The 26762-nt window shown below is 42.7% G+C and overlaps 1 protein-coding gene across 8 annotated transcripts in view; it reads left to right on the top strand.

Annotated features, from left to right (window-relative positions):
- The window catches only part of PLCB1 (phospholipase C beta 1), a 415215-nt gene that overhangs the window by 60795 nt on the left and 327658 nt on the right, over positions 1-26762 (top strand). The window contains exon 1 of one of the 8 annotated variants that reach the window (XM_072857458.1): positions 8775-8834. The exons of the other annotated variants lie outside the window; for them this stretch is intronic. Coding sequence (XP_072713559.1) covers positions 8781-8834 — 54 coding nt within the window. The 5' untranslated portion in view covers positions 8775-8780. Of the gene's footprint in view, positions 1-8774; positions 8835-26762 lie in introns of those variants that run through there. 8 annotated transcript variants of the gene reach the window in all.

Genomic DNA, 26762 nt, shown 5'->3' with positions numbered 1-26762 from the left:
CAGCTGGAAAAGAAATAATGTTTTAAATGTTTTGCTCCAGATAATTTGCTTAAAACAATTTTGGCTTTTGAACCAGCTATAATCCTAGCCTGGACATACCATGAAGTACGCAGACATACATGCGTATATATATGCACGTGTGTGCGTGTGTGTACATATGCTTATGTACACAGACACACAAATACACACACACACACACAGAGTGTAATGGAGTTAATGCTGCTATGTTAGCATGTACCATATCCCAGGACTCCAGCAGTAACTGCATATTTTAGTTGCAATCTCTCCCAACTAATTCTTGTGAAATACAGTGTTTCTGAATGTGATCTTCTGTGCATTTTAAGAGCTTTACTGTGAGGTGAGTCCTCTCTTTTTTAAGTAGAGCTGGTAGAGCATGTTCTCTCCAAATGTTTGAGATGGTAAATTTTTTTAACAGAGATTTCTTAGTTGATCAGATAGACAGCTTTTATAAAACACTTCTGTTTTTGTAAGAAATATGTATGGTTACACTGGCAAACATGGAACTGTTCCTTTTTTTGAGCCACCAAAGTGAAAATGTTTCCTTTATCAGCAAGAAAATATTTTTTTTATAAAAGTCTGACAATGTGGTGTTTTTCATCGAAATTTCTTGTGAGAAAAGTTCTCGCTTGCTCATGAACTCTTCACCTAACCTGGGCAAAGGGCTTCTTGTGTTGCAGCTTCTGCAACACAAGAAGCTGGGGAAGGGTCTGGAGCACAAGTCTGATGAGGAGCGTCTGAGGGAACTGGGGTTGTTTAGCCTGGAGAAAAGGAGGCTGAGGGGAGACCTCATCGCTCTCTGCAACTGCCTGAAAGGAGGTTGTAGAGGGGTGGGGGTCGGTCTCTTCTCCCAGGTAGCAAGTGATAGGACGAGAGGAAATGGCCTCAAGTTGCGCCAGGGGAGGTGTAGACTGGATATTAGGAAATTTTACTTCACTGAAAGGGTTATCAAGCATTGGAACAGGCTGCCCAGAGAAGTGGTTGAGTTGCCATCCCTGGAGGTATTTAAAAGACGTTTGGATGAGGTGCTTAGGGACATGGTGTAGTGGTGGTCTTGGTAGTGTTAGGTTTATGGTTGGACTTGATCATCTTAAAGGTCTTTTCCAACCCATACGATTCTGTGATTCTGTGATTCTCCTCTGTTACGTGCAGCCTGATCGGAAATGTAAGCACTTTGTGGCCTGCTGAACAGATGGTGATGTTCTCCTATGGCAAAAAGGTGTGTGCTTTGGCAATGTGGTAGTTGGAAAAGGACAGGCTTTTGGGTTCGTGGTCCCTTCCTCAGGTCCGTCCTGTCTTTACCCACTGGCTCAGTTATCTTATTAGAAGCCATTTCCTCTCCTGCCTCCTTCAGTCATCATGGTGCAACATTACTACTCCTACAGCAGTGAGGATGTGCGTCATTTTTACTGTAAGATAAGTGGGTGAGGGCAATGCTTTATTACCTGCCTCCACTTGACCTTGCCTGTTTTAACTTAACAATGTCTCTTTGCTTGGTTTTTACAAAGTAGTGACTGTATGCTACCTACCTGTGGCAGAAAGGTACCTTCCGTGGCAGAGAAGACAACCCGTGTAGGTGTAAAGCTGCCAGCACTGCAGGCAGTAAATGACTTGGGAAGTGACATGCTGATTGTGTGGGTGGTGGAGATATGTCTGCAGCGCCATTTGGCTATGTAAGGAACGGGTACGGTTACAAGCGACAGTGAAAGTTGTGGGCTGGTTTAGGATGTGTTTGGTTTTTTTTTAATTCTTGTTTTAATCTTTAGCACTTTCCGATCTGAAATGTCCTTTTTCCTTTCTCGCCCTTTAAAAAGAACGAGGGGGAGAGAAAGTAATTCACCACCAAATAACGTTTTCCATCCAGAAAAATCTGTTTTGTTCTTGGTCTGACTTCCTGTTTACTTATTTAAGAAAATAAATATGGGAAATCACTATGGCAAGTGCAAAACATAGATTGTATTTTTCAGATGGGTACCGGTGGGTTATTATTGGGTGGTGGTGTTGAATAAATATTTAAAATGTAGAAATAATGTATTAAAAAAATGCACAAAAAGTTTTATGCTCTAGTTTTTATTTGACTTTAAAAGGTCTTTAAAAGTAGAGGAGGCGATCTTGCCCAGGGTATGCTGGTTTGCGCTGCAGAGAGATGGGGAGAGTTGTGAGGGCAAGGCCGGTGCTGATTTTCCTGAAGTTTATTTGGGTTTTGTGAATTCATGTTGCTGACAAGATAGTCTCCTGCTCTTGGTATTAGTCTTGCGTTTCACATTGATGTGTTCTGGGTATAAGTGCTGTTAAAAAAACTCAGAGCTCACCATAGTTATTCTTTCATGTGCTGCCTATAAATCTACCTATTAACAAAATAGTAGGGCATCTTTGATGAATGGTGTAGGGCGAGGGCTTTTTCTCAGCCCCCTCCGAGTCTTTCCTGCTGCCAGGAGGGAGGGGAGAAGGTGAGCTTAAGAAATAAGCCCAGGTCTGTGGGGCTGGAATGCAATTTTCTGCTTTTTTTTTGCTAGCAGGAAGAATATTGCCCTTCTTTATTTTACCCAGTATGAACTACCGTAAACTCATTTTATCGTGCTGCTCCTTTGCTGTTGCTTTTAAAGAACAGTCTCATAAGTGCAGCCGAAGAGCTGCTGCAGGGAGGCTCTGGCTGGTGCTCGGTGCGTTGGACAAGTCCTGCTGCTTTGAAAGGACTGAGTGTAGCTGACAGACCAGGTGAATTGCATTCCTCTTATTTGCAGGCAAAGTCGCATTTTTCTGCATGTTGAAGTATTTATTAAATCTGTTTAATGAAACTAGGCTAATATTATGAAAAACACTCTGATCAAGAGGCAGTTTGGGGTTCATTTGTTGTTCGTTTGGTGAAGTAGTCCTGAAGGGATGGGAAGAGGTGGAGGGGGAGGGAAACTGGTGCCTGTGGTGATACTGGGGAATTCCTCGTGAATATGATGGGATGAGACCTAAATATCCTCTCTTCTTAAAACAAGGAATTTCATGGGCGATTATAGATTCCTCTTGGAATTCAAATCATTGTAGTTACTCAGATGCTGAAAAATACAGTTTGTCAATAATAAGCCACCTCACTGAATGCAGCATTTAGTTCCTTTATATTTTACATATCTTTTCAAAATGTTTCCACGTCAAGTACATGGTTACTTTCTTGTGTTCTCCGTTCCTCCATACATTTTACACTAATCCTTCTATTCAAAAGCAGACACTAGGTCTGAGATCATCGTTAAATAAGCAGCAGTCATGAACTTCCTTTGAGCCGGTGCCTGTCAATAAGTCCATTTATTAGTTGACTATCTGATACTGCAGAATTTCAGGGATTGCAGTACTTCTGTCTATTCCTTTCCTTCCTTTTTTTTTTCTTCAGTGTACAGTAGAGCTTGTAGGTGTTTATTGGCTTTTTATAGTTTTCTTTTTTTATTTTAAATGCCCCTTTTTTTTTTTTTTCCAAAGAAGTGCAAGGGAGTATATGCAGTGAAATTGCCTGAGTGTTTGGAGCTTTTATTAACGTGCCCCATTCCACAGACGAGAACATGTCTTCAAGTTCTCGAGTTCAAGTTTTGTCTGGGCATGAGACCAAGGACTTCAAATTTACGTTCAAATCTTATATCTGATCCTATGTTAAACACATCCAGATGGTAGGTGATATTCTAATGTTAACAATCTGCTTCCCCTCCCTCTACTGCCTTTCCAAGAAGTTGCTGACAAGTCTTTCTGACAGTCTTTTTTAAGTAAATGAGATCAAGTATATTGAAGGTCTTTTATAGCAACAACCCCTGAGAAAGATTACACTCTGCAGTAGTGCTGCAGAACGTACATTTGCTTATACTCTCTCCCTGCATGAAGCTTGCAGCTTGCGCTGGTCTAAACTCTGGGCACCCGGACCCTATAAATCGCTACCTGCTGCGAGCATTTGCTTTTTCCTGGTTGTGATGCGAACGCAGAAGTAGATGCTCTTGCTCATGTGCCTTGCCTGTTACTGCACCCACAGTCCTGCTGTGCGTACCAGCGCTCTCGGGTCTTGACCTCGGCGTTGCACGCTCAGCAGCGGCGTGGGTTGGAGACCGTTGTGTAGGTGTTTCAAGGCACTTCTGGCATCTCAGAGCGAGTCCAACAGTCTGCATGGACACAGCCGTGAGACATACTGTGGTAGAGAAGGCCAAATGTGATAACATCAAGATCTTTCTTGGCACTGTCCCCCACCCCTGCTTTGCGGGAACCTCAAATCAGCGGGAACCTCTGTGTGTGTTTTGGGGGGCCGTGGCAGAGCTGGCTGTCAAGGGGGTCATGGGTGGCATAGCTCAACCCAGGGCTTGTTAATCTTAAGGCTTGTTCTGGTCCTTCCACTCTGTGCATTCCATGCAAATGGATACCATTCATACACTTTATTGCTAATAAGTTGTAAGATTTTTAATAAATAAATACATTTCTGTATAAACTTGTACAGCTTTTTATCCACTCTGTTGAAGAACACTTTTTTCCCTACTTTGTTGCGATTTTGGTTTGTCCTGGATATAAAGTCTTGCATCTAAATTATGCAGATTAGGTGATGTTATTCTAGTTCATTTGAAGGATGCGGAAATTAAACATTTTTCCTTTATGAGCAGAATATAAAAGAGACAGACTCTCTCTGACAAAGATAATTTTGTTTGTTTTCATCTATGATTGTCCTGATCTTACTGCATTTCAGCTCTTTAATTCCTTATGTCTCCAAAGTTAATATGGCAGTATGTTAGCTTTTCTGCTTACCATAGTCTGATATTTAGGTATATGTTAGAAGAGCTGCATTTAAATGACTTTGCATCATTGATACCTAGCAATTCACGAATAGATGCTGTCCTTGGTAACATAGGTTTCTTCACTTGACTTAGTTTATTCTGCATGTAGGGTAGTTCTGCCTGCCATCCCGGTTTTATCCTGCTGTGCAATTACAAAGCCTCATCTCTCCTGAACCTCCATCTAAGTCTTCCGTGTCTGGCCTAGGCTTCCTGCTGTGCAAATCTTCAGGAATACTTGGCCAAGAGGAAAATGGCGCTTGGGTGGAGGTTAGGCTAGATGAGCCTTTGCTTGCTCTTTGACCAGCCTGATGCTAAAATGCATCAAACCCCATTATGATTCCACGTCAAGTTTTTAACAGAGCCGATATCCGCTGCCTTCACTGAAACCACCTGTAAATTCTGAATGCTGTATATTTTAAAACTGGCCAGTTTGTATATGTATACTCTTGAGGTCACACAAAAGCCCTCGTTTGCCTCCTACGAACCTGGTGTGCAGTGATGAGAAAGCAGGCCCTTTCCTGAACCGATTGGCTGGGTAGCCATTTTACGCCTTCTGCCTTTACTTCTTTTTGAAAGAAATAGGTGGTAACATTAATCTATAAAAGTACTAGTGATCAGATCCTCCAAAGGAACATTTAAAGCGTGTTTCCTGATGTGTAAAATTTGCTTTGTTGTGTAGGAATAGAATTCTGAAGGAGATTTACCAGTTGTTTCATAGAAATGTTTAGAAGTGTTTAAAATTATTCATTTTAAAATGGCACTTGCATACCATGGGCTCTGACTCGAGCTTTACAAGTGGTGATGCCTGAAAGTCTGCAAACAATGCTCACTGCTGTTGGACTACATCCAGAAATTACTCTGACTAGGTCAAGGGTTTCCATCCAACCGGAGAAACAAATGCTGCTGACAGGACAGGAGCAGAGCTCAGAAGCTCTTTTGGATACACACTGACTTGGCAGGACTCGCTGACTGCTTTCAGGTATGCAGCAGCTCCCGAGCAGTTGCCATTAGCAGATGCATCCCCAAGTCAGAGTGTAGAACGTGCTTTTATAATCCAAGTGTAGGTATTTTCACATGCAAAAAAAATTATTTTTAACTTGATGGTGTATTCTGCATATATAAATAAACATCACCTTGTAGGGTAGTAGTCTCAATATGTTGCACAGGACCGTAAATGTGTCGCATCAGCAGTAATTGGAGACGTGCATCAGGCAAGCTGTAGATTTCAGCATTGCCAGCTGTCCCCTTCGCAGCCCGAGCACCCTCTGTACCCAGACCGACTCCTGGTGGACTTGGAAAGGCTTGCTGCAAATCTCGTGATGGCAGGTCAACAAAGAGTTAAAATTCTGTATGTTTTCTGGAAATACGCTACATGCAACTCTTTCTGTCAAACTTGAGCTATAATGCATTGACACCCGTGAGCCATCTCTGACAGGGGGACTCACACCAAAGGAATACAGGCTTATTCATTTCTGTCCTCTCAGGGTGAAATTCTTTTGCCTGTCAGCTAATTTTTCAGTTCGCCTGTCAACTAATTTTTCAGTTTTCAGCGCCTTTTCAGTTTAGAACTAATTCGTATTGATTTAATTCCAACCCGGCCCTGCAGTTTCCTTGTAAAGCTCAAACCCCTGCTAGAACCTAGAAGGTTGTGCTTTCATGATGGGGATTACAGGCAATATATAATGCACAGTGACTTCTATAATGGTTAAGGAGAAACTCGCAGCTTCCAGTCTGCAGAGCTATCTGCAATGGCTGTTCAGCTCCTGAGAAGGTAGCTGCACTTCGGCAGCTCCCCGTAAGCTCTTCAAACTAATTCACGTTACTGCAATCATCGGTTTAATTGTCTTTCCTTCAACTTTAAGCTATTCATTTAGCGGCTTTTGTATCACTCCCTTTGTCTCCCTGAACAAAGATAAATTCAGTAGAGTTACAACAGTGCAGCAAGTGAAACAAGCTGCGTGTACATTATGTGGATAGATAAGAATTTATCTGCCCATGTGGTGGCAGGAGAGGGTGGGTCGGGGAAGGGCCAGAAAAAAACGCTTAGAAAGAAGTTCTAAAAGAGCATTTCTATCTGCTCCTTTTTTTCTGTGTACATCTGCTCTCTGTCTCCTGCTATGAAAGATTTACAGATTTGCCTGTGTGCAAATGTTGAACTGAAATTCCTGTAAGCCTTTATTAGTTGGAAAGCAGTCTGTTTTGTGGCTAAAAGGCTGGACTGGAAATTAGGAGACTTGGACTTGTTTTCCAGGCTAGATACAGACTTCCTGGGTAAACAAGAAGGGTTCACTTAACCTTGCTTTGCTTCAGGTCTTGATTTCCAATGTGGGGATTAACAGTACTTCCTTTCTCTCTTCCTTAATGGCTTGTCTCCGTTGATACCTCTCTGAGACAGCACTTAAATTGATGTAATCTGGGTCTCATGGAGACCCTGTAGTCATAACTTTTAACAAAAATAAGTTATGTCCAAAAAGCAGAGAAGCTGCTGACTTTCTTGGAGAGCAGAGTCTGTTAAAAAGTTTATACTTGTCTGCTAGTAAAAAAAAAAAAACAACACAAACAACTTTTCAGCTTTTCATAAGATGTGGGAGTACCATATGCCAAACTAAATCTCATCATTTGAATATGCCAGAAAGTATCTTCTAGGTTGTTTCTACTTTGTGGCTTTTTATTTGTGGTTTTGTGTTTTCCGCTTCATCAGCTGGTGGCCAGTTGGCATGAATGCTGCTCTGGGCTGCTGACAAATTTCTCCTTGTCTTTGGTTTGTTTGCTTAATGCTGCTTGTACAGTTGGGTGTGTCTGTTAGAAATGGTGGCCATTTGAATGTAGCAAATGGAGTTTTCTGACAGGTTCTTCATTGGTTTTGCTACTTTTGATGATATAGTTGAAAATATGTTTTTGGTTTTTTGGTTGTTTTTTTTTTTAATTCCCGAGTCATAGGAAATAATTGGTTTTCAGTTGTTGCTGAGAGGTAGAAAGTTAAAGCAGCAGCAAAACAATCTGCAAACACTGCTGAGCTCCGAGAGGTGCCATGCAGAGCTGTGGCTTGTAGGGCCCTGTGACAGGGACTGGCACATACTTCATTGATGAAAATTTTGTCAAACACTGGTCCTTCCTCATTTTAATGCAACAGCGACGTTGCATTTAGTCTAATACTCAGAGCAACCAGGAAACCATGTGATTGAAATATGATGTGGTTAATTGTAAAGCCTCCAAGTAATATGACCTTAATTGCTGGTTTACTGATAAAACACTGATAAAACGGTTCTTTAAAATTGGATCAATAAAGACAAGGGTATTTCAGGTATGATACCAGGACCAGCTACAAAATGATTTGGAGCAGATGCTTTTGTCTGCAAAACTTTTGAAAAAGCCTTCAGAAAGTTTTGAGGATGTAACATGACTAATGCAAGGCTGATGTTGGGCTTTATCAGGTCGTTGACAGCCAGGATAGGAAAAGTGTGAAGGGCTTTAGTTGCTACCGGTGAACATTCCTTGGCAAATACTGGCAGCTCAAAGCAACGTACCTGGGAATACGCAGAGCAGACAAATCGGGTATATTGGCATCCTGTATGGAGAGCAGCGCGGTGCCAGGCCTGCGGTTGTGGCCTCTGCAGCATGCAAAATTCACATTAGCGTTAAACTTTCTCAGCAAGGTGTGAGCACAGCTGGAGTCTGCATGATGATGCAAATGGCCCCAACAGCTTTTATTGTGGTAAACTAACTCATTGCTGGTTAATAGTGATGTTCTAGCCTGGCTCTGTGTGTTGCCGCTGCGGTTTCAAAGCTTCATCACGTCGCGCTTCTCTCCACGTGGAGCTTTCCTGCCTTCAGAGGAAGGTGGCCTGGAGTTAAGGTTAGACGAGCTTTGCCAGAGACTGCTGTCCCTTTGTCAAAAGTCACAATGTGAAAATGAGCAGTCCTGCCTGGTTTAAACTAATAGATGTGGAGAGGGAAGTACTTCTCCCTCCCATGGTCCTGCCTGCAGCTGTTCTAATAAGAATGCGGAGGCTCCAGAGGAGGCTGGTGAGTAACCATTTAATACAAACCACTAGCAGGTAACAAAAGGGTTTGCTGTCAACTACCCAGGCTGGATTAGCAGTGACTGCCTGCAAGCAAAAAGCTCAGTGACTCACTGTTCATCTCCCGAGCCTTCCAATTTCCTCAAAATGTTCCTTGAAGTTGGGCTTAAATTAACTATTCATAATTATCTCAGGATCTTTCCTTCCTTTTAAAGCTTTCTTAACTCTGCAAACACACCAACAGCCCTGAGTCTCCAGAATATTCTCCAGTTTAATGGAGAGAAAAAAGGTGACTTCAGAGGTTTTACTTTAAATTATTTCACTGATGCTACTCAAAGCATTATTTTTGTCTTTAGAGTGTGCATTTTCTTAAATCCTTTTGCTGAAACTTAAAAGAATCTGCCCATTGTTTAATTGCCCTTCAAGTGGAGGTGAAATAAGACTCACTTAGGCTCAAACTAGTGGTAAGGGTGGAAAAAACAAGTATTAACCAGAATCAGCCTGTGTTCCTGTCTGACTTACAAACTAGTCCGTCCTAAATTCACCATTAAATATTCCTGCTTCCTTTTCATCTGGGACAGCACCTCATGGTCACTGTTACCAGGTGCGTTGAATAGAGTGCTGTACGTGAGCCCACCTCAGGAGAGGGGTTATGTGCGATTAATAAACACCATATTGCAACTGGAAGCCAAAGACCGAGCTGGTTGATTCAAGGACAAAGAGCCACTACCGGAAATACTGGAGTTTCTCACAGTATGCAAACAACCCCGATTAACCGGGACATTCGTCAGCCAAGGTAATCCATCTGACCCTGACTTTGCACACTTATCTCCTTCTTTGGACTCTGTCAAAGTGCTGGCATAATACTTCAAAAATACTTTACACTGCGATCAGCAAGATTGAGGAAAAGCTGTCTGCCCCTAGCATTTCTTGTCCTCTCGTGTCCTTTTTCACCTGTCACAAGCAATCAGTATGCTACAGTGATGAAGTCAGGACTGAAGATGCTGAAAGGCCCGCTGCACTGATTGTCAAGGAACAGGGACTTGATAATGCGCGTCCTGCCAGGTCGCCCTTACTGTCATCTACTGGCTGAACTACAGTCTTTCTCCAGACCCCTCACACCATGAGAGAGGTATCTTAATGGTTTAGGAATTGAAACATAACATCTTTTTTTTTTTCCCCCCTCCCCTTCTCTTTTCTTTAAATACCTCCTTTTAATTCTGCTTTCATGTGCTACCTGAATTTCTGCCAAAGCATTTCTTATTAATTTCGTAGAGTGTACACAACCTTGAGAGATGATACTTCATTACATATTTGCAAAATTAGATTTTTTTCCATGGGCTAACGGATCTTGCGGTTTACTTCAGGCTAGGACAGTCACTGGGTTAGCTGAAAATTCTTTTCCTTCCCTATTCAGTTTTTCTTGTCAACATGGCTGTGTTCCTTCTATTCATAAAAGCAATGTGTTGCTCTTCAGTTTGCAAAAATTGCATAACGTATGTATTGGTGATTAAACAGGAAATAGCTGAGAGGGAAAGAGGCTTGGAGAAGGCTTGTGGCGCCAAATGAACATTTTATATTTCCAGAGTTTTGCTTTCCAAAATATCTAGGCTTTGCATCTGTTTAAGTGATGCATCAGTCTGATGGTATGTTTGACTGTGTATAGGAGTTTGGTTGATGTGTAAGGGTACTGAGTCAATACAACAGTTTCTCCCTTGCCCAGCAATTTGTGTTTTTAAAAAAAAAAGAGGAGAAGGACTGTGAATCTGTCTCTGTGAGTGTCCTTTCATGCTCCAGGTGATTTAGCTGTCCTAGAAGAATCACGGTATGAAGCTACAGTCTCGAAGGATGTGCAGATCTGGGCCTCCTTGTTGGGGTGGCAGTTTCTCATTCCTCATCATGGAGTTCAGCTCACAGTAGCAAGGCGCTTGTGACCCCAGGCTTCACATGTATGCGGCAGGACACAGTTAGATCTGGAGCAGACAGTGAGGGAAGCTGGCTGGTAAAGTTGATAACTGTTCAACGTGGGCAGACTGCCTTTGTCACTGGTGGCAGAGGCATGGAGTTACAGGTTGTTACCGATTACCTGCTCAGGCAGGCTTGGTCACTTCTAGAAATTGTGGAGGAACGCCGAGATGGAGAGCAGAGAAGGCAGCAGCAGCCAACATCTTGTGCTTGGCTCCCTTGTACAGTCATCGTACTCCTGGAAGTCTGGAAAAAGCAAATGTGGTAGTAACACAGGAGCCCCCAGGCTTGCTTTGTTTGGTATTCATTAAACATCACACTTTAGTTTATGTACTCTGTGTGGTTTTCCCAGAGAGGAGCTTTGTGCTGCTTTTTCTCAGAACTGCTCTGTCTCAGAAGCTGAAGGGAGCTCCCCTCTCCCGGGGAGCCTTCGCTTGCTCCTGCTGCATTTCCCTGGCTTGCAGATTCCTGTAGTCGCCTTCCTTTGGACTGAGAAGTGCTACAAGGGCTGCTCATCAAAATTGCCTTTTTTTACAGCTGCATGGGTCAACACAGAGTAGCATCACAGTCTGCTTGGTCCCCAGTCCTCAAATGCCCCATTTCAACAGTGCAGCTTGCAGTTTTTGAAGGGAAGGAGGGTCGGGAGGCCGGAGATCCACCTCTGCTTTCCCAGGCAGCTTTTCACTGTTGTTCTATGGCCCTGGTACAACCTCCTGACGACTTTAAAAATGAGTCTAGTGATTTAGCGATCTAGTGATTTATGGGTAGAGCCAACCTATAACAATAATTGGCTGGCCGTCAGTAGTCACATCTGGTTTCAACTCGTGTTCTTCTGTCAATAGCTCTAACGCAGACAAGTAGCTGCTCCACCAGATGTGGAGGGGCGAGATGAAAGGCTCCGGCTTGGCTGTGGTGTGTGGCGAGCCCCCGGTGTTGTTAATGGAAGCTGACAGTCTAACATCCTGCTCCATCTGCTCCCAATTTATACCTTGAGATTTATTGTCTCTTGAAAAGATAAAATAAAGACTTGTGAAACAGAATTACTCGTTCTGAAAGCTGTAGGGGAAGTGTAGCGTACCTCCCCTTCTGTACTTTCAAAGCTAGAAGGCAGAAGAAAGGCATTTTTAAATGAAAGCGGAGCTCTTTCATAAGGTCTGCTAGGGATGGACAGTAACCTGTCCCTCACTCAGGGTTCGTGGTTGTCGTTTTGCCAATGCTGGGCTTCAGGAACAGGGACTTTCAGGTCTCTTGTGTTTCTACAGCCTGAACTTGAGAATTTCATCCATTTACAGCTGTAAGAAATGCACAAAGTATCCTGGCCAGACCCAGAAGCCCAGATACTCTGGGGAAGACGCCAAAGCTCTTGTTTCTTTGGCATTTCTTTCCCTAGAAAGGGTTAAGCCCTGTAGGTACAGAGCAATGGAACATCATCACGGTCAGTCCTTTATGCCAGTGAGAGCCAGTGCTCGTGTTCGGGGCGGAAGGGAAACCCACCGAGGTTTCAGTGAGGAGATAGCAGCAAGCTCCTCTCTGCTTGGAGTCTGGCTCCTGTCACTTGGGACCCAAGTCCAGCCCAGGCTGGGGATATCATGTCAGGAAAAAGTCGATGGGACCTCAGCAACAGGGTGGGTTTTTCGGCAAGCAAAGCAGCTGCGGCCGGGAAAGGATGGAAGTGGCCAAGGCTGCTTCAGGCTTATGCTGGAGCTGTTTGTGGAGCTTGAGGGAAAATGTTTGGGGGCTGGAAGCCTGCCAGAAGGCTTTATATGTTCTTGTCAAGTTTATACAGCTGCAGGTAACCTAATGCTGGTTCAGCTGTGGACTGAAGTCCCCAGCTTGCAGCTGTGGCAAGTGCTGGCATTCACAAAGTGGGTGAAGCTCTTGTGTGGTGGGCTTGAAGGGGTCTTGCTGACCTGCTCCAAATTCTGCCTTTCCAGTGGTGCAGAGGGAGGGAGGGACAACATTAGTCACTGAGGACAGCGGACGTAACGAATGAAGCAGGAGTTGGGCTGTGAAGGGAAAAGGTGACATGAGGAAGGTAATTGCCAAAGTTCTCATAAATATCACCTCCATTGTACCTCCTTATGCATCTGTTTGTGTTTGAAAGTTTGATTCGATGTGCCTCCATAACAGAAGAAACAACCTGAAAATAAAAATCTATCAAAGCTAAAAAGAGGCGAGGGAAGAAGAAAATGTTGCAGTAACCACTTCTGTGTTTTTCTCTAAAATCTAAAAGAAAAGAAGTAATCCAAAAAGTAGCATCTGGATATAGATATTTCAAAGTAACAGCTGTAGCTTTTGCAACCTTGTGGGATAGTTCGTAGACAGAGAATTAAGGCTCTGGGTATGACAAACATCAGTTGTATAGAATGAAGCTGAGAAATGTCACATTTATTGCTAATGTGCCTAGAAGTTAACATATTCACACCCATCTGAAACACCTAACACTGTCTCCCCTCGCTGCGGGACTTAGGCATTTGAAAAAAACCTCAGTAAAATCACTAATCGAAAACTGCTGAATGACCGGGGAGGAAAAATATTCACAAGGGAGGACAAGTGTTCGTGAAAATTTTTGATTTGTGGAAGTGTCAGATTGTTTTAGGAGAACCTGCTGCTTCTATGAGAACAGTGTGTATTCAGCTCTGTTGAGTTGCTTGTATTACGTTTAATTTGTTTATACTACTTAATTGCCCATTATTAAATGACACAATTTAAAGTTTATCTGTTCAGCTGTAGGAAGTGAACAAAGTTTCTATAAATAAAATGTTAGCATTTTTATTGGCAGAACAACTTTAAACTTTTTTTTCTAGAAATCTGAGTCTTAAATGTGCAGGACTGTTTTCAAAACCTTAGAACAAAAATCTGCATTAAAAACAGATAAAAGATCTTTCACGGTCCTGGTCGCAACGGGCTGATAGCTTGTTCCCAATCTCTGTGTCATTCCTGGTGAGACTGATGTGTTTAGTATGCTTCCTTGCAAAAAAAAATCTAGACTTTCTGATTTATTTTGCAAATGCAAATAGAAAATCTAAAGTGATAAGGAGTTTGTTATTCTTAGCCATGTACTTTTAGTAATGGGAAAAATACCTTAAAATTTTTTCGTTACACTGGGACATTTGCTAGAGAACATGCTTTCTTATCATTAAAGACATTTTAAAGGACTGATGCTTTTGGAATATAAATAATATATTGCTGATACTTTCTAAATTTTCATATTCTTGTAGATGACCCAGATCATCCCAATTACAACTCTTGTCCACCAGTAAAATGGGAAGTAAAGAGAGTGCTGGGCTTCTGAGCCTTTCGGCTGGGTAGCTCTTAGGCAAATAAGCACTACTTCTGTCTCTCAGATCTGTGAATTACAGAATATGGGAACCTTGGGCTGATAAACACTGAAATCACTTTCCGTTGGCTTCAGGGGAGATCTGAATCAGTCCTATAGTGCAAGCAAAACAGGAAATCACTGATTCAAAAAGCCAGATTAGTTGAGTAATTATTGAAATTTTGCCATTGGTCATTTCACTGGAATTCTGTATACTGTATAAATAGAAATGGTTAAAAGTCTCCTGTTGCAGTGTTTAAATAAGCATGTTATTAGAGAATTTTAGGAGAAGGCATGAGGAATGTAGCTGAAGTGGCAGCATCACCCTTTTCTTTTGGTTTTTGGTGAAAGGCTCCTTGTTTGTTTTTTTTTCCTCTTATCGTATTGCTTGAAGGGTTATGGTTTAAAAAGAAAGAGAAAAAGGGGGGACGTACCTCATTCACAGAAAGGGACATTTTCAAATGAACAAATACTCATTAGGGACCAGATTATGAAAATGCCTGAATTCTCTGGATTTCAAATCTTGGGTCTTCTAACCACTGCACGTGTGCTTTGGGGTTTCCCCCTCCCACCCTCTCTTTTGTGGATTGTTGTACCGCTTGCTGTGGCTAACTGCTGCGACAGGTACTGTAGCTGCAGGGTTTCTAGGTGTTTGCCACACAGAAGAGCGTGTCAAGTGTGCTGGAGCGCAGCAGTTACGTTCCTCTGTAGGGCCCGATAGTGGTACAGAGCCCATGTCCAGCGTCTCTGCAGCTTGCACAAGGCTTGCATTTTGTTTTGAAAAATACAGCCTCATAAGCTCAGGCAATTTTTCTTGCGGCTAGTGAACTTGGGTGCCTTGGTTCTCAGGATATTCAAGATGAAATGCCCTGGGAAGACCTTTTTTTGGAGGAGTTGTTTTGTTTTGTTTTGTTTTTAACGGGAAAAAAAAAAATCTTGCGTTTTCTTTGGCTCTCATTTTGGTGATCCAAAATATTACAAATGCCCATTGGAACTTGACGACAGTAAATGTCTGCAATGGGACTTCAAATATATATGCAGCACCTAATTTGAAGGCAGAGTTTTCGAAACCAGAAAAAGCTAAGTCCTGTAGAAATTCTCACCACCTTGCAATAGCGCTGGTAAAATAGTAGTGAAATAATTATGAGAGGTGTTATATAGCTAATTTCTCTGATATTTTTGGCATGCATGTTCATTAGCAGTTGACTAGTTACAAGATTATCAAACATTACCACATAAATAAGCCTAGGCAAGCTTGCTTGATGCAGCTGCTGTCACAGCCCATTGAGCTCAGAGGGAATTTGTCATGTTTTCTGTAATGCAAGTCGTACTGTACCGTCGGGCTCTGACAGACATCCTGCAGTAAACTTTGGTGGTTTAAGACCTCACTGACAGCAGAATAGGCAAAAAAGCTGCTGCGGGTCAGTCTGGCATGATAGCTAAAATTTATCTCCACCTCTGGCTTAAGGCCCTGGGTTGTGCCTCAAGTGTGGCACCTCGCTCCTCTCCTCTACCCAACGCCCTGTTATCTTCCAACGGGGCAGACGTCCGTGGAGAGGGAGATCTGACACATCCACAGCACGTTTCACTGGAGAACATCTGGCAGAGCCTTTGCCTGCCTCTTTAGCGTATGTTGCCTCTTTTTCTTCTGACTTGCTCTGTATTATATTTACCCCTCTCCCATTCTGAGCTGATAGCGTTCAACAGTTGCTTTGCAATGTCGTGAGTGATCGGAAGCGATGCTGAGCAGCGGAGGAGCAGGCTTCCCTGAAGTCTTTGGTTAGATGTCATGGAGACCTGCGGGAGAGAGAAGCAGATGTTTGCATGGAGCTAGAGAGGGAGGCTGTCCCGCTCGCTGCTCAGCTCGTTGGGGAAGCAGTCGTTGGCAGATTTGCTTCAGAGGATACTAAGGTTTCCACCAGCTTGTGCTTTGAAACAAGTGGTTTGGCTGTTGAAAGTTAGAAAGTGCAGTAGGACAAGACACGGGCTGCTCTGTTTTCTTTCTCTGGGAAACAGAAGGGGAGGAAAACAATATACAGCTGTTCAGGTTGTATTGCACGGAAAAGTGTAAAATTACAAGCTGTAGAAAGTAAGTAGAAATGGCCATTGAAATGAAGAGGTAAAGCTAAAGCTGAATCCTTTACTACCCCAGGCTGCAGGTCACGCCACTGCCCTTTTGTTATCTGGTCAGGCAAGTGATAACATGGTAGCTAATGATGAAGCAACAAATTTCTGTCCCGATTTTTAAATACCATACGGCCGTATTAATGTGAGCTGCCCTGTGAAATGCAATCTATTTAAGTAATCCTGCTGACAGCTGTTTCCCTCAGCCCTTGATTCACTGCTCATCTGGTGACTGCCGCTTGCCCTTACCACCGCACTGGCATTTCTCTGTTTCCATGGCACTGCTTTGCATATGGAAGCAGCGCCGGAGCCTGTGCCTAGTGCATTTTATACTGTGTTAATTGTTCTCATCTGGGAAAGAGATATTGGGTCAACTGGTTTAAATGAAGTTTGCCAGAAATGAGGTATGAATCAGTAACTTCAACTACCCGGAAGCCTGATGCCAGGGACTGAGGACTTGCTGCGGTACCTCTAAAAAATGTAAAAGTAGTTTTGTCTTACTACAAGCTTTGCTTTGCTCTTTCCTACAGGTTGGGGATTAAGCTGTAAGTTTAGGGTAATATTTTCAAGAATCTGATGATTTAGAAGATTAAAGGCCTATTTTAAAGGTGAATTTTTTTCCCCCAGTGATTTAGAGTCCTAAGTTTCAATTTCAGCAATCCATTTGATGGCACAATACTGCGAGTGTCGGCTCCGGTGCTTTGATGAGAACAGCTGCTGTGCTGGTGGGCACATGCAGCACTCAGGAGGGGATTAACACTTCCTATTTGCCATGGATGCTTCGTGGCTTGTAAGTGCACGCCAAATCTTTCCTGTAAAGAAGGATGACTGCCTGACTACTTATGAGTATACACAAACTTTCACTTACACTCTCCAATTAAAAAAAAAACAAACAAACCCCAAAACATTTGAAATGACATAAGATTGTTCAGTCAGTAAGTTAAAACCTTAGAAATGCCAGAAGTTGAAGTTACTTTGAGAACCTACCTATAAGCTTCTTATGTGCATGCTTTGTGTTACAGTCTTTAATTATGTGTTTCTGCATTAGCTTTTCTATGGGTTCTACCTCATTCAGAGCAACAAGTAGGTGATGTTCAGTGGATGAACAGAGATTATCTGACATCTTGTTTTCATCTCATTGCTCAGTGTCCAGTATCCATCTACTATACAGGACATTACAGTCAACTTCTGCACAGACAACAGCAATGTTAATTGTCTTGTGATACGGTATATGGCATACCTCACTGTGGTATCGAGGAGAACCGCCACAAAGAATTGATCTCTGTTTACTGTACCACTGTCACGCAGGAGATGTTTTCACCGCAGTTGCATATTAAGAAAGTAGGGCACAGAGTAAGGAGGCAGAATGTGTCCTTTGCCTTTGAGACATGTAGGTAGGATTATTTTACGGGCTTCTTGAAATTAGGCAGAATTTTATACGCTCCAAGCACAGCTCCCATCGGTTTTGGTTGGAACTAAAGATACTGGCCCTGCAGCAAATCAGTCTTACAGGTTCCCACTATGCATCCTCTTCCTTTCCCCTGAAATGGGGAATGCATCATCAACAGCCTTTTATGCAAGGTTAAAAATATGCCTCACTGCAAAGTTTCTGGGGCATTTGGCACCCGGCCTTTGGGGCTCAGATGTGCTGAAAACCCATGGCTTAATGACTGTGCCCCCTGAGGTTCTCCATGCAGCCGTAAGCTGAGCTGCCATACGATTCTTTCCCATGAATGATGGGATAAGCACTCGCCTTTCCTAAACACCGGGGGGACTGGCATAACATTGGAGATCAGCAGCACTCAGGAGGGCTAATGTATGTCTCTGCTGCGGGGAGGACTGGCTATGAGCCAAAATAGAAATGGATCCTTGGCACGTGCCCATCGTGTTACCCAGCCAGCTCACCAAGGTCACGCAAGAGTTGTGTGTGTAGATGGAAGGGGCTTGGGACCAACCTCTGCATACTGGACTGAAATAGCTTGGTTACGCAGGCCTGCCTGGGGAGGTTGACCTGGCATCTCCAAGAAACTCTGGAGAAAAGAGGGCTGCTGACAGCAAAACTGAACTGATTTTGCCCATGAGACTTTTGCTTGTCTCCCTGCATTTCCCAGGTTCATTTACCTGTTTTCTTTCAATTCCCCTGATGAATGACGCAGAGATCAGCAGGCAGTAGCCTCTGTCACTGCACACCCTGCAATTGTTCTCCCTGTTGTTCATCTCCTGGGCAAAGGGGGTCTTTCTTGGGACAGCTCTGGTTGGCAAAGCCTCCGGTGCAACCTGTGCCTCTAGGGCCAGGCGAAGAGAGACACAGAGATGTGCTACCATAGGATTGATGCAGACTGGAGAGGAAATCTTTAGCATTGAAATAAGAGTTTGCAGTTACCAAAAAAAGGAATTATTAGAGAAACCTGTAAGTAGTATTCTCTTCTCCAATCAAAAGTACTAATTTTGCATTAAAAATATATTAAAAAAAAAAAAGGCGTTTGAAATGCCTTGTTCTCCTTGTGAGATCACCCTATAGATATAGTCCACTTAATTGGAATGTGCTTAATTGAGACAGCCACTTTTACTGGGACATCTCCCAGGGAACCATCTTAGCCTAATGATTATCAATGCCAATGGTTGTTGCCTAATCAGGTCAGTGCCATAAATCCCACTTAACAAGAATGCATTCAGTGAGTATCAAGTGATTAAACGGTGTTTAAACAGGTGTTAATATGTGTGGGGTGCCATGTTTAAACACAGGGAAAACCAAAATAAAATGGAAAGCAATAGGTGTGAATCTCAAAAATAAGAAGTGCTATCTTTGTCCTTTCTTTTCATTTAGTATAGGACTTTCTCTGAGAAATCTCATCTGGAAGTTTTCATATTTCATCACAGGGCAAATGGTCCTGTGAATGAAAGCCGGCCGGATGCTTAGGGAATCGGCATTAGCTCCTGACTGCTCTTATTAGGTTTGCCACTCACGTGGGACTTCCCAAAGATCTTTAAATACTCCAGGAATTTGTATATGTTCTGGGATTTTTTTTTTTTTTGGTGGGGGGCGCATTGTTTAGTGATAGTTGATATAGCATAGCTGTAAAATAGAGCGATAGAGGTGCTGTTGGGATAGCTGAATCCTTCTGTCGCTATTGATTTAAGAGTCTTAGGATAATGCGGAAAGCCAATAGTGCGTAGTGCTGGTGTGGACTGCCAGAATACTTGCGGTCCATATATTCTGCTGCTGCCTCCTTGTCCTGAATACAAATGTCGGTTGTTGTCCCCCTTTGTCCCCCTCTACAAATACAAGCTGGCCAGAAGTGCACCTCCTTTTCCCATGGTACAACTTACCCCTTAATGGGGAGGTTTATTGTATCAGGATTCTGCTGGGCAAGTTGTGTTCTCCATTTTTGATCTGATTATGTGCCCTATAATCCCTATTGATTTATAACAAAATACAATTGTGACATATTTTGTGAGTATGCAGTACTAAATTAAATTTGGGAGAGAAGCTTAATCAGCTCTCTCTGTAAAGGTTAAGAACAAGAGGTGTGTATTTTCTAACAGAAAACTACTATTCAATACCCCATAGAAATTCTACGGTGTCAAACTGAAACCTCTGGAGTGTGGGGAACTTCATGGCAGCCCTGGAGGTAATGAGTTGGTCCCTCTGATGTCACACGAAATGCATACAAGTCTCCATGTGCATCTAAAACAGCTACCCACAGCTGCCTTTCTTCCTCTTAGTCTTCTAAGAAACAGGCCTCTCTTTTCTGAGCGTTTTCATGGCCCTGATTGCTCTAACATTTTGTTTGCAGACTTCTAGGTTTTCACAGTTGTTTTCCTAGCAACCCTGCCAGCTTTGAGAGTAGTCATTTTGCATTCGTTCAATTGCAGTACAGGAAGAATCTTTGGAATTACAGGGAGAAATTTCACCATTGCTTCAGATGGAAAGGCGAATATTTTATTTTTATTTTTATTTTTATTTTGACATGAGGTTAGATCCTGATGCAAAACAACTGCAGTGCAAGGAAGTACCAACTCTCCTGTCCTGATGCAGTTCCTGCTATTTATTAGTCAGTGGCTGTAGCTCTGTCTGGTCCTTTTGTGAAAGTTTATTTTACCTTTGAGTCTGGTTTTATTTTCTCTTTGGTCTTCAATAATGTAGTGACTTTAGAAGATGAGAGAAAATTTTCATCTTTTACTCCATAACAATTTTTGTGTCGAATCCCTCCACTGTAGGAGAATAACTTTTTTTAAATTCACAAAAACGTTGTTTGAAAATTGATGTAAGGTTTGGCAAACTTTTTTTTTTTTTAATTACACTATAACTCATATTGATGTTTATAAAAACAAACAAACAAAAACCTAAAACAAACCACCAAAACACAACACCTTTCCCACCCCCGTCCCTTCTCATTCCACACACTAATTTAATGGATCATTAGGAGTTTTAAATAGAAATAGCTCTGTGTTTTGTTACACAGCAAGCTTGGTGTCAGAAGATATTTTGGAACTCACAGGAAGCACGGCTGGCATTATAGCAGCTACTTTATTTTTGCTGTGCTTCTCTAGCTTTGCGGTACACAGCCACCAGATGCAAAGGGACAGGTTGTCATAAATCTTTAATAAGAGCCTTATTTAATATTGCAGAACTAAAAACTTGCATAGGAATGGCATAGATGTTACTGGCACATATTCACAGCATCGAGGTAAGTTCCTGAACTGGGTGAATTTCCATTCTGGCAGAAAAATGAAATATCTGTCATTTAAAGCGGTGTTCTTGTAAAGTACTGAGTCATGCAGCTTCTTTTGATATATTTTTAAAATTTCGTATTATTTTTATTTCATTTGTAGATAGAAAGTTCCAAACAAGCATAGAATTTAGTCCTTATTCTGGAAAAACAAACAGGCAGACTCTTAAATGACAAAGCAAAGTCTGGAACAGAAAAAAATACTGTTTTCATCCTGTAAAAGTGAGTCTGAAACAGAGTGCAAATTAGTGGTCTGGTGGCAGTCCTACCATGGGTTTAGCAAAGACAGAAAATGAACGTTAATCTCCTGAATCTTAGTCTAGTGCTGTAAGTATAAACCTAGCTTTCCTTTTTAACACAAGCTCAGTGGGAGTTGAGGAGGTAAGTGCTCCAGAAGACCTTGTCCCCTACAAGGCTGGCACTGCAGCCAGCCAGTTACTGTTCAGCAATTACAGCTGCAGAAGGAGAGGCCATCAAAATTCATCTTTGGGTTTTCATGCAGTTGGCTCATCCATGGGGGCTAGCTGCCACGGCTTGCAAGCCGAGCAGCCTCCTTGCCACGCTTTCAAGTAGCACTCTGGCTTTCCCGTCCACAGTAGTCCCCCTAAGGTGGGCATCCTTTGCCCTCCTCTCTTTTTTTGCGCCAGAGCCCGTCATGCCTCAGGCTCCCCGGGAGCCTAGGAAGGACACTTACAGAATGTGGCACTACGTACAGGCAGTCCCGTATTTTTCTGTTCTCTCTTCTTTTATTCCCCAGTACCGTAGTTTCTCCATTCCTTCTGCTGTGGCCTAGGTCTTTCCTAGCAGAAAGTGATTCACAGTGCGCTGCAGTGTAATGCAGTTATTCTTTATGCATCAGATCAAAATGCTTCTTTCCCTGTTTACTCCTGCAGCATTGGCGTGTAACAGGAATAGGCTGGGTTAGACCTATTGCATTAATTGATTATGAGATGACCACTGAGGGGCCTTATAATGGGAGAGGTGAGGATGTGGGAAAGACAACACAAATCTCTGTGAACTCTGCTGCGTTATTTGCACAAGCCACAAAACAGCCTCTTAAAATATGCAAAAAGGTCAGTGAGATAATGGCAGGATTTCGCTACCTGCGCACCAGAGGCTGCGTTCCACTAAACGGGAAATAAACAGGGAGGTATGTGTGTGCAGCTAGCCTTGGCTCGCTTCCAGAGCCAAAATACATGTGAACTGGCAAAGGAGAGAGCAATGCTAGTAATTTGGAGAATAATGACTGAGGATGTGAGACTAGAAGCGAAAACAGCAGCGAAGGAGCTAACAGAAAAGAAAAGTTTAACCGAGTGGATGTTGAACATACCTGGAAGATGAGGTCGAATCGGCAAACTCGGGAGAGATGCAGAGTAATGAGAGAAATATATATTAACGCCAGATTCTTCTGAACAGATGTTAGGGTAGCTCGCTACCAGATGTTGAGTTCTGTGAAAAGTTTGGCTATGTCCTTTTTTGCCCAAATGAGAACTAACTGAGCCCTTTCTGAAATTTTGGTCTCAATGGTGAGTGTCGAACGCTTTGGAAGTGCTGGCCATGGGTGGGATCAAAATCCTGTAATTTATGCCAAGTCTGAATTCTTTCCGTGGCAGCAGCCATCCTTTGGGGCATAGCTGGCTTGCTTTATTCCCTCCCATCATGCTGGTATGGCTGCCTTTCTGTATTAATGGCTGTCTTCCTTTGTAATTTATTTTAAGGGCTTTGTTGGGCTGTTGTTGGGTTCCCGTCCTAGAGGATTGATGCCATTCAGTTAATCCAAAAATCAAAAAGCATTTTTGCCTGGCCTTTCCCCTTTGATTATTATTTCTTTTTTTTTTGGCTTGAGAAATCCAGCAGGAAATGTACTCTCATCAACAGAGATCTGATCACACAGGTCCCCCACAGCAACGTTCTGCTTCTAGAGCAGGAGAGAGGTGATTGAAGACAAAAGCCAAATAAACCAAAGAAAACAAGAACAAATCCTCTGCCCCCAAACCTTGCTGCTTTTCAGAGCTGTATATTTTAGGACTGTGTCGATAAGAGAGGACAGGCACTTTTTGATTAAAGGAAGGAAATCAGCTGTTTGGATGACTAAAATAATGCCAAAGAAAGCAGATGAAAAGGTAAACAGAAGAAAGAAAGAATAGGTGCAGTTAATGTGTAGAAGTAACAAATCATGGGACCAGGAGGCTAGAGGTGCTTGCTGGAAGCAAACACAGAATGAGAGGAAAATGGAGGAAAAGATAACTCTGCCTTCCCTCCAGTTTGATGCTCCTTCCAGTCTGTCAGCTGCCTTTCAGAAAACCTGGAAGGATTTTGGCACCCAAAACTAGAGCTGGGTTTTCAGCATTACTCTCCCCTGCATTGCCGGTTTGCCCCCATGGCAGCTTCCCTGGCTGGTCCCCCAGCAGTGACTGGACATGAAGCAACTTCAGACCAAGAGCTCTCCCCATCTACAGCAGCACTGGGCTCCTGTTCATGTCAGATTAGGCAAGAGAAAGTGGGATTTACAATCTGCACATGTTAGTGGGTCACACCAGCACCAACATCAACATTTTCAGAAGACCTCAGTCTGCTAAGGGGGGAACCTCTTGAAAATAATCTTAAAATGGGGCCTGAGCAGTTTTAAAAGTAGCTGGTCAGGATCTTGTTGACTTTGTGCGCTTGAAGACTGGTCTGAGCAGGTTATAAGTTCATGGGCACCTTGTCACAGTGAAGATATTTGGTAATGCTTATGGAAACCAGTATTCTTTATATATTCGAAGTTCTGAGCCTCGTATATTTATGTACTGGGCTTTTGTCTGTAGCTTCTTGGAAATATTTTGATGTTCTTCTGTGCCACTGACAATGTGGAGACCCATGTTCGTTGTGTTCTTGGTTTGGTGCTTCCTGGTCAACAGAAATAAAAAGATGGTTGTGCTAACAGCTAGCAACGTAAACTCAGCATGGTGCATGGCCATCAAGCTGGGTTATTCTTCTTTCCTGAAAGGTGTGCTGAATCAAATGCTGGCTTTAGTCTTCTGGATTCAATCCCTTTCTATTTTTTTGGGGGGAAAGGAAATTGTTGACTTGCACTTGTGAGTTTAATTGCCTTTGATAGAATAGTTGTAGCTCTATTTTCTTGCCAAGATGCCTTTTTTGCATATGCTTTATAAACTGAAAGCTGAATAAATCAGCTGGCGATGATGTACTGAAAGCCTCAGGAGTATTAGTGTCACAGGAGGGAAGGCTTATGGCAGAACAGAGCCGAAGCCTGGTCTTCTTGCCGCCAGGGCCACATTTGGAGGGGATGTAGAAAGGTGCGGGAGAAGAGGATTGGGGAAAAAATGAGGAAACAGCTTTCTGGGTTAGAAGTGAGAATCTAGAGGAACAGAATGCTCACTGCTGGAGCCGGTGTCCAGAATCCACTTTCATAAGGCGCAGACTCATCTTCGCTGTGTTTCAATCCAGAGTAGAGAAGATCTGAACACCTTGTTAGATAGAACTCTGTAGATGCACTGGAAGCAATTCTCTTTAATGGGGTAAACTGCAAATAGAAGTCGGTTGTCTTTTTGGTGGATGCTTAATGTTCTGCCTTCCAGAGGGCTTTTTCATACTTGTGATAGCATGGATAGCTTATTCTTAGCCATGGAAACCCAGAATTGGGAGTCTGATGTCACCATCGCTGTGGTTCTTTCTGTATTCGGTTTCCTACTTTTTCAGGTCTGTTTCCATCCTGTCTGTCTCCAGATACTTCTTATTAAAATAACTCTTTGTGAAGTGACAGGCACACGAAGACCTAAAAAATAAAGCAAGCTGAGGATGACTGAAGGTGCTGATAAAAGGCAATCAGCTGGAGAGAGCAAAGCAGGAGGCATCAGATGCGAGCTGTCTGGCATGTGCCTAATTAGCTTGTGCCTTCAGGCTTGCAGCCGGGCAAGAGCTGGGAAGTTCACTGAGCAAGTTCACTTGGTTTCTCTGCGCTGCTTTTCGCACGCAAGAAGAAAAGGTGGAAAAAAATATTCCCTAGGATGAGCAATAGGACCCTGAAAGGCAATGTAGAAAACAAAAAGGCTTGACTGGAGTAGTGAAGCAGATGATAAGGTAATTAGAACTGTGAAGGGTTGACAAAGCACTAGCCCAAGATGAATTGCATCCCCAAACGCTACAGGAAATGGGCAAGGAACTAGAGCAACCTCTCCGAATGAGCTTCTGACACGTAACCCTCATTCACTGTAACAGAAGTTGCACGTATGCCAGAAGAAGAGTTTCTGTCCTTTTGAAGTGCAGAGCTTCCAAAAGGCTGGGAGGAGGGGTGGCATAATGCACGCAGTTTATAAGGAAAACAGGAGTAAAAATAATATAGATGTCTTTGCTAACCATGAGGAAAACTAGGGAGGGAGGAAGTTGCTCAAAGTTGGTGGCAAGGTTTATTTGCCCGGAGTGGTAGAGCTGCCATTGAAGTAGCTAAAAGTCAACAGTTAAGTAAAAAATATTTTCATTCCAAATCTATATCCAATTGGCAGCTGTTAAATTAGCATCATTGTAATTTGTGTTCTTGCGAGTAGGGTCTGTCTTGCAGCGTGTTTGCGTTGGACCTGGCCAAAGACAGCACTGAGCGTGGCATGGGTTTCCAGGCTCTGCTGTGGTACAAATAATAACAATCCTATCCATCCTTGCAGCTTGTCCTGACATACTTTTGGTCTGATGCAGCCCTCCCTTCCTGCCCATCACCTTGCCATTATTTAGTATAAAAACAAAAAAAGCCGTAAAAGAAACTCGGAAAAATTAATCTGTGGAGGTGCTGCCACTTGCTGCCCTTAAACAAGGGTAACAAGAGAACACAGGAGTCCTTGTTGGAGTCAGAGTCCACGCTCCGTTTTTGCCTTCCCTGAAAATAGTTTATGTAGTTGTTAAAATACATCATTTGCAGAACTTATGTAGAGGAAAGCATTGTTTTCCTTTGTTTTTCCTTTTTCTTGTAAATGAGTCCTTGAAGCTAATCAGGTTGTTTCTGTTTGGAAAAAATGAAGCAGTTTCTTTAGCTTTTTTTAAAATACTGTATTTTATTTTCCTTAGATTCATAATATGAACACTGCTTTACATAAAAATGCAAGACTGTGCTACACTTCAGTTGTCTGCACATATCCCACATATGCACGTTACTTCTCTGTCAGTACCTTCTGAGGTTTTTCAGGTCATGTTTAAGAATACGTGATTCATTTAGGATGAAGATAACCCTGAAAAAAGAGTAGAGTAAGGATAATATGTAGATATTTCCTACTGACATAAGGCATTTCTACATGGAAATGCCCTAATGGATGTACGTTCTTTTAACCTGGCCCGATTTGACTAATGTTTGGTAGGGTAAAGTTGTCCTTAGACTCTTCTGAAAATAGCAGACACCTTCTGTGAGGCAGAATGAGTGAAGGGTTTTGCATTCTAGTGTTATAAAAGTTGATTCATTAAGATGAATGGAAAGACTCCCATTGATTTCAGTGGAGTTGAATCAGGCTCATATCCTCAATTTAATGAAAAACATTATCCACATGACTCTCATTAACTCTGTTTGCAAAACAGACAGCAAGATATGACTCCAGATTTCTTCCGAGACATACTATGATGATGATGATTATCCTGTAGAGCAGACAAATGTACCTTGTGTTTAGAAGAGGATCATTTACTGCCTGAATTTTGCCATGTATTTTTTCCCCGTTACACCTGCTTTCTGCTTAGGCTTGTTTCATGCGGCGAAGGCATCTTCGGGGCAGCTGCTCTGCAGCACCCGTGTGAAAATACAGATGGGGAGATG

Source organism: Ciconia boyciana, chromosome 3, assembly GCF_034638445.1.
Source record: "Ciconia boyciana chromosome 3, ASM3463844v1, whole genome shotgun sequence".
Classification (NCBI taxonomy): Eukaryota; Metazoa; Chordata; class Aves; order Ciconiiformes; family Ciconiidae; genus Ciconia; species Ciconia boyciana.
The sequence above is the reverse complement of the archived record's forward strand: the minus strand, read 5'-3'. Positions and strand labels throughout refer to the sequence as shown.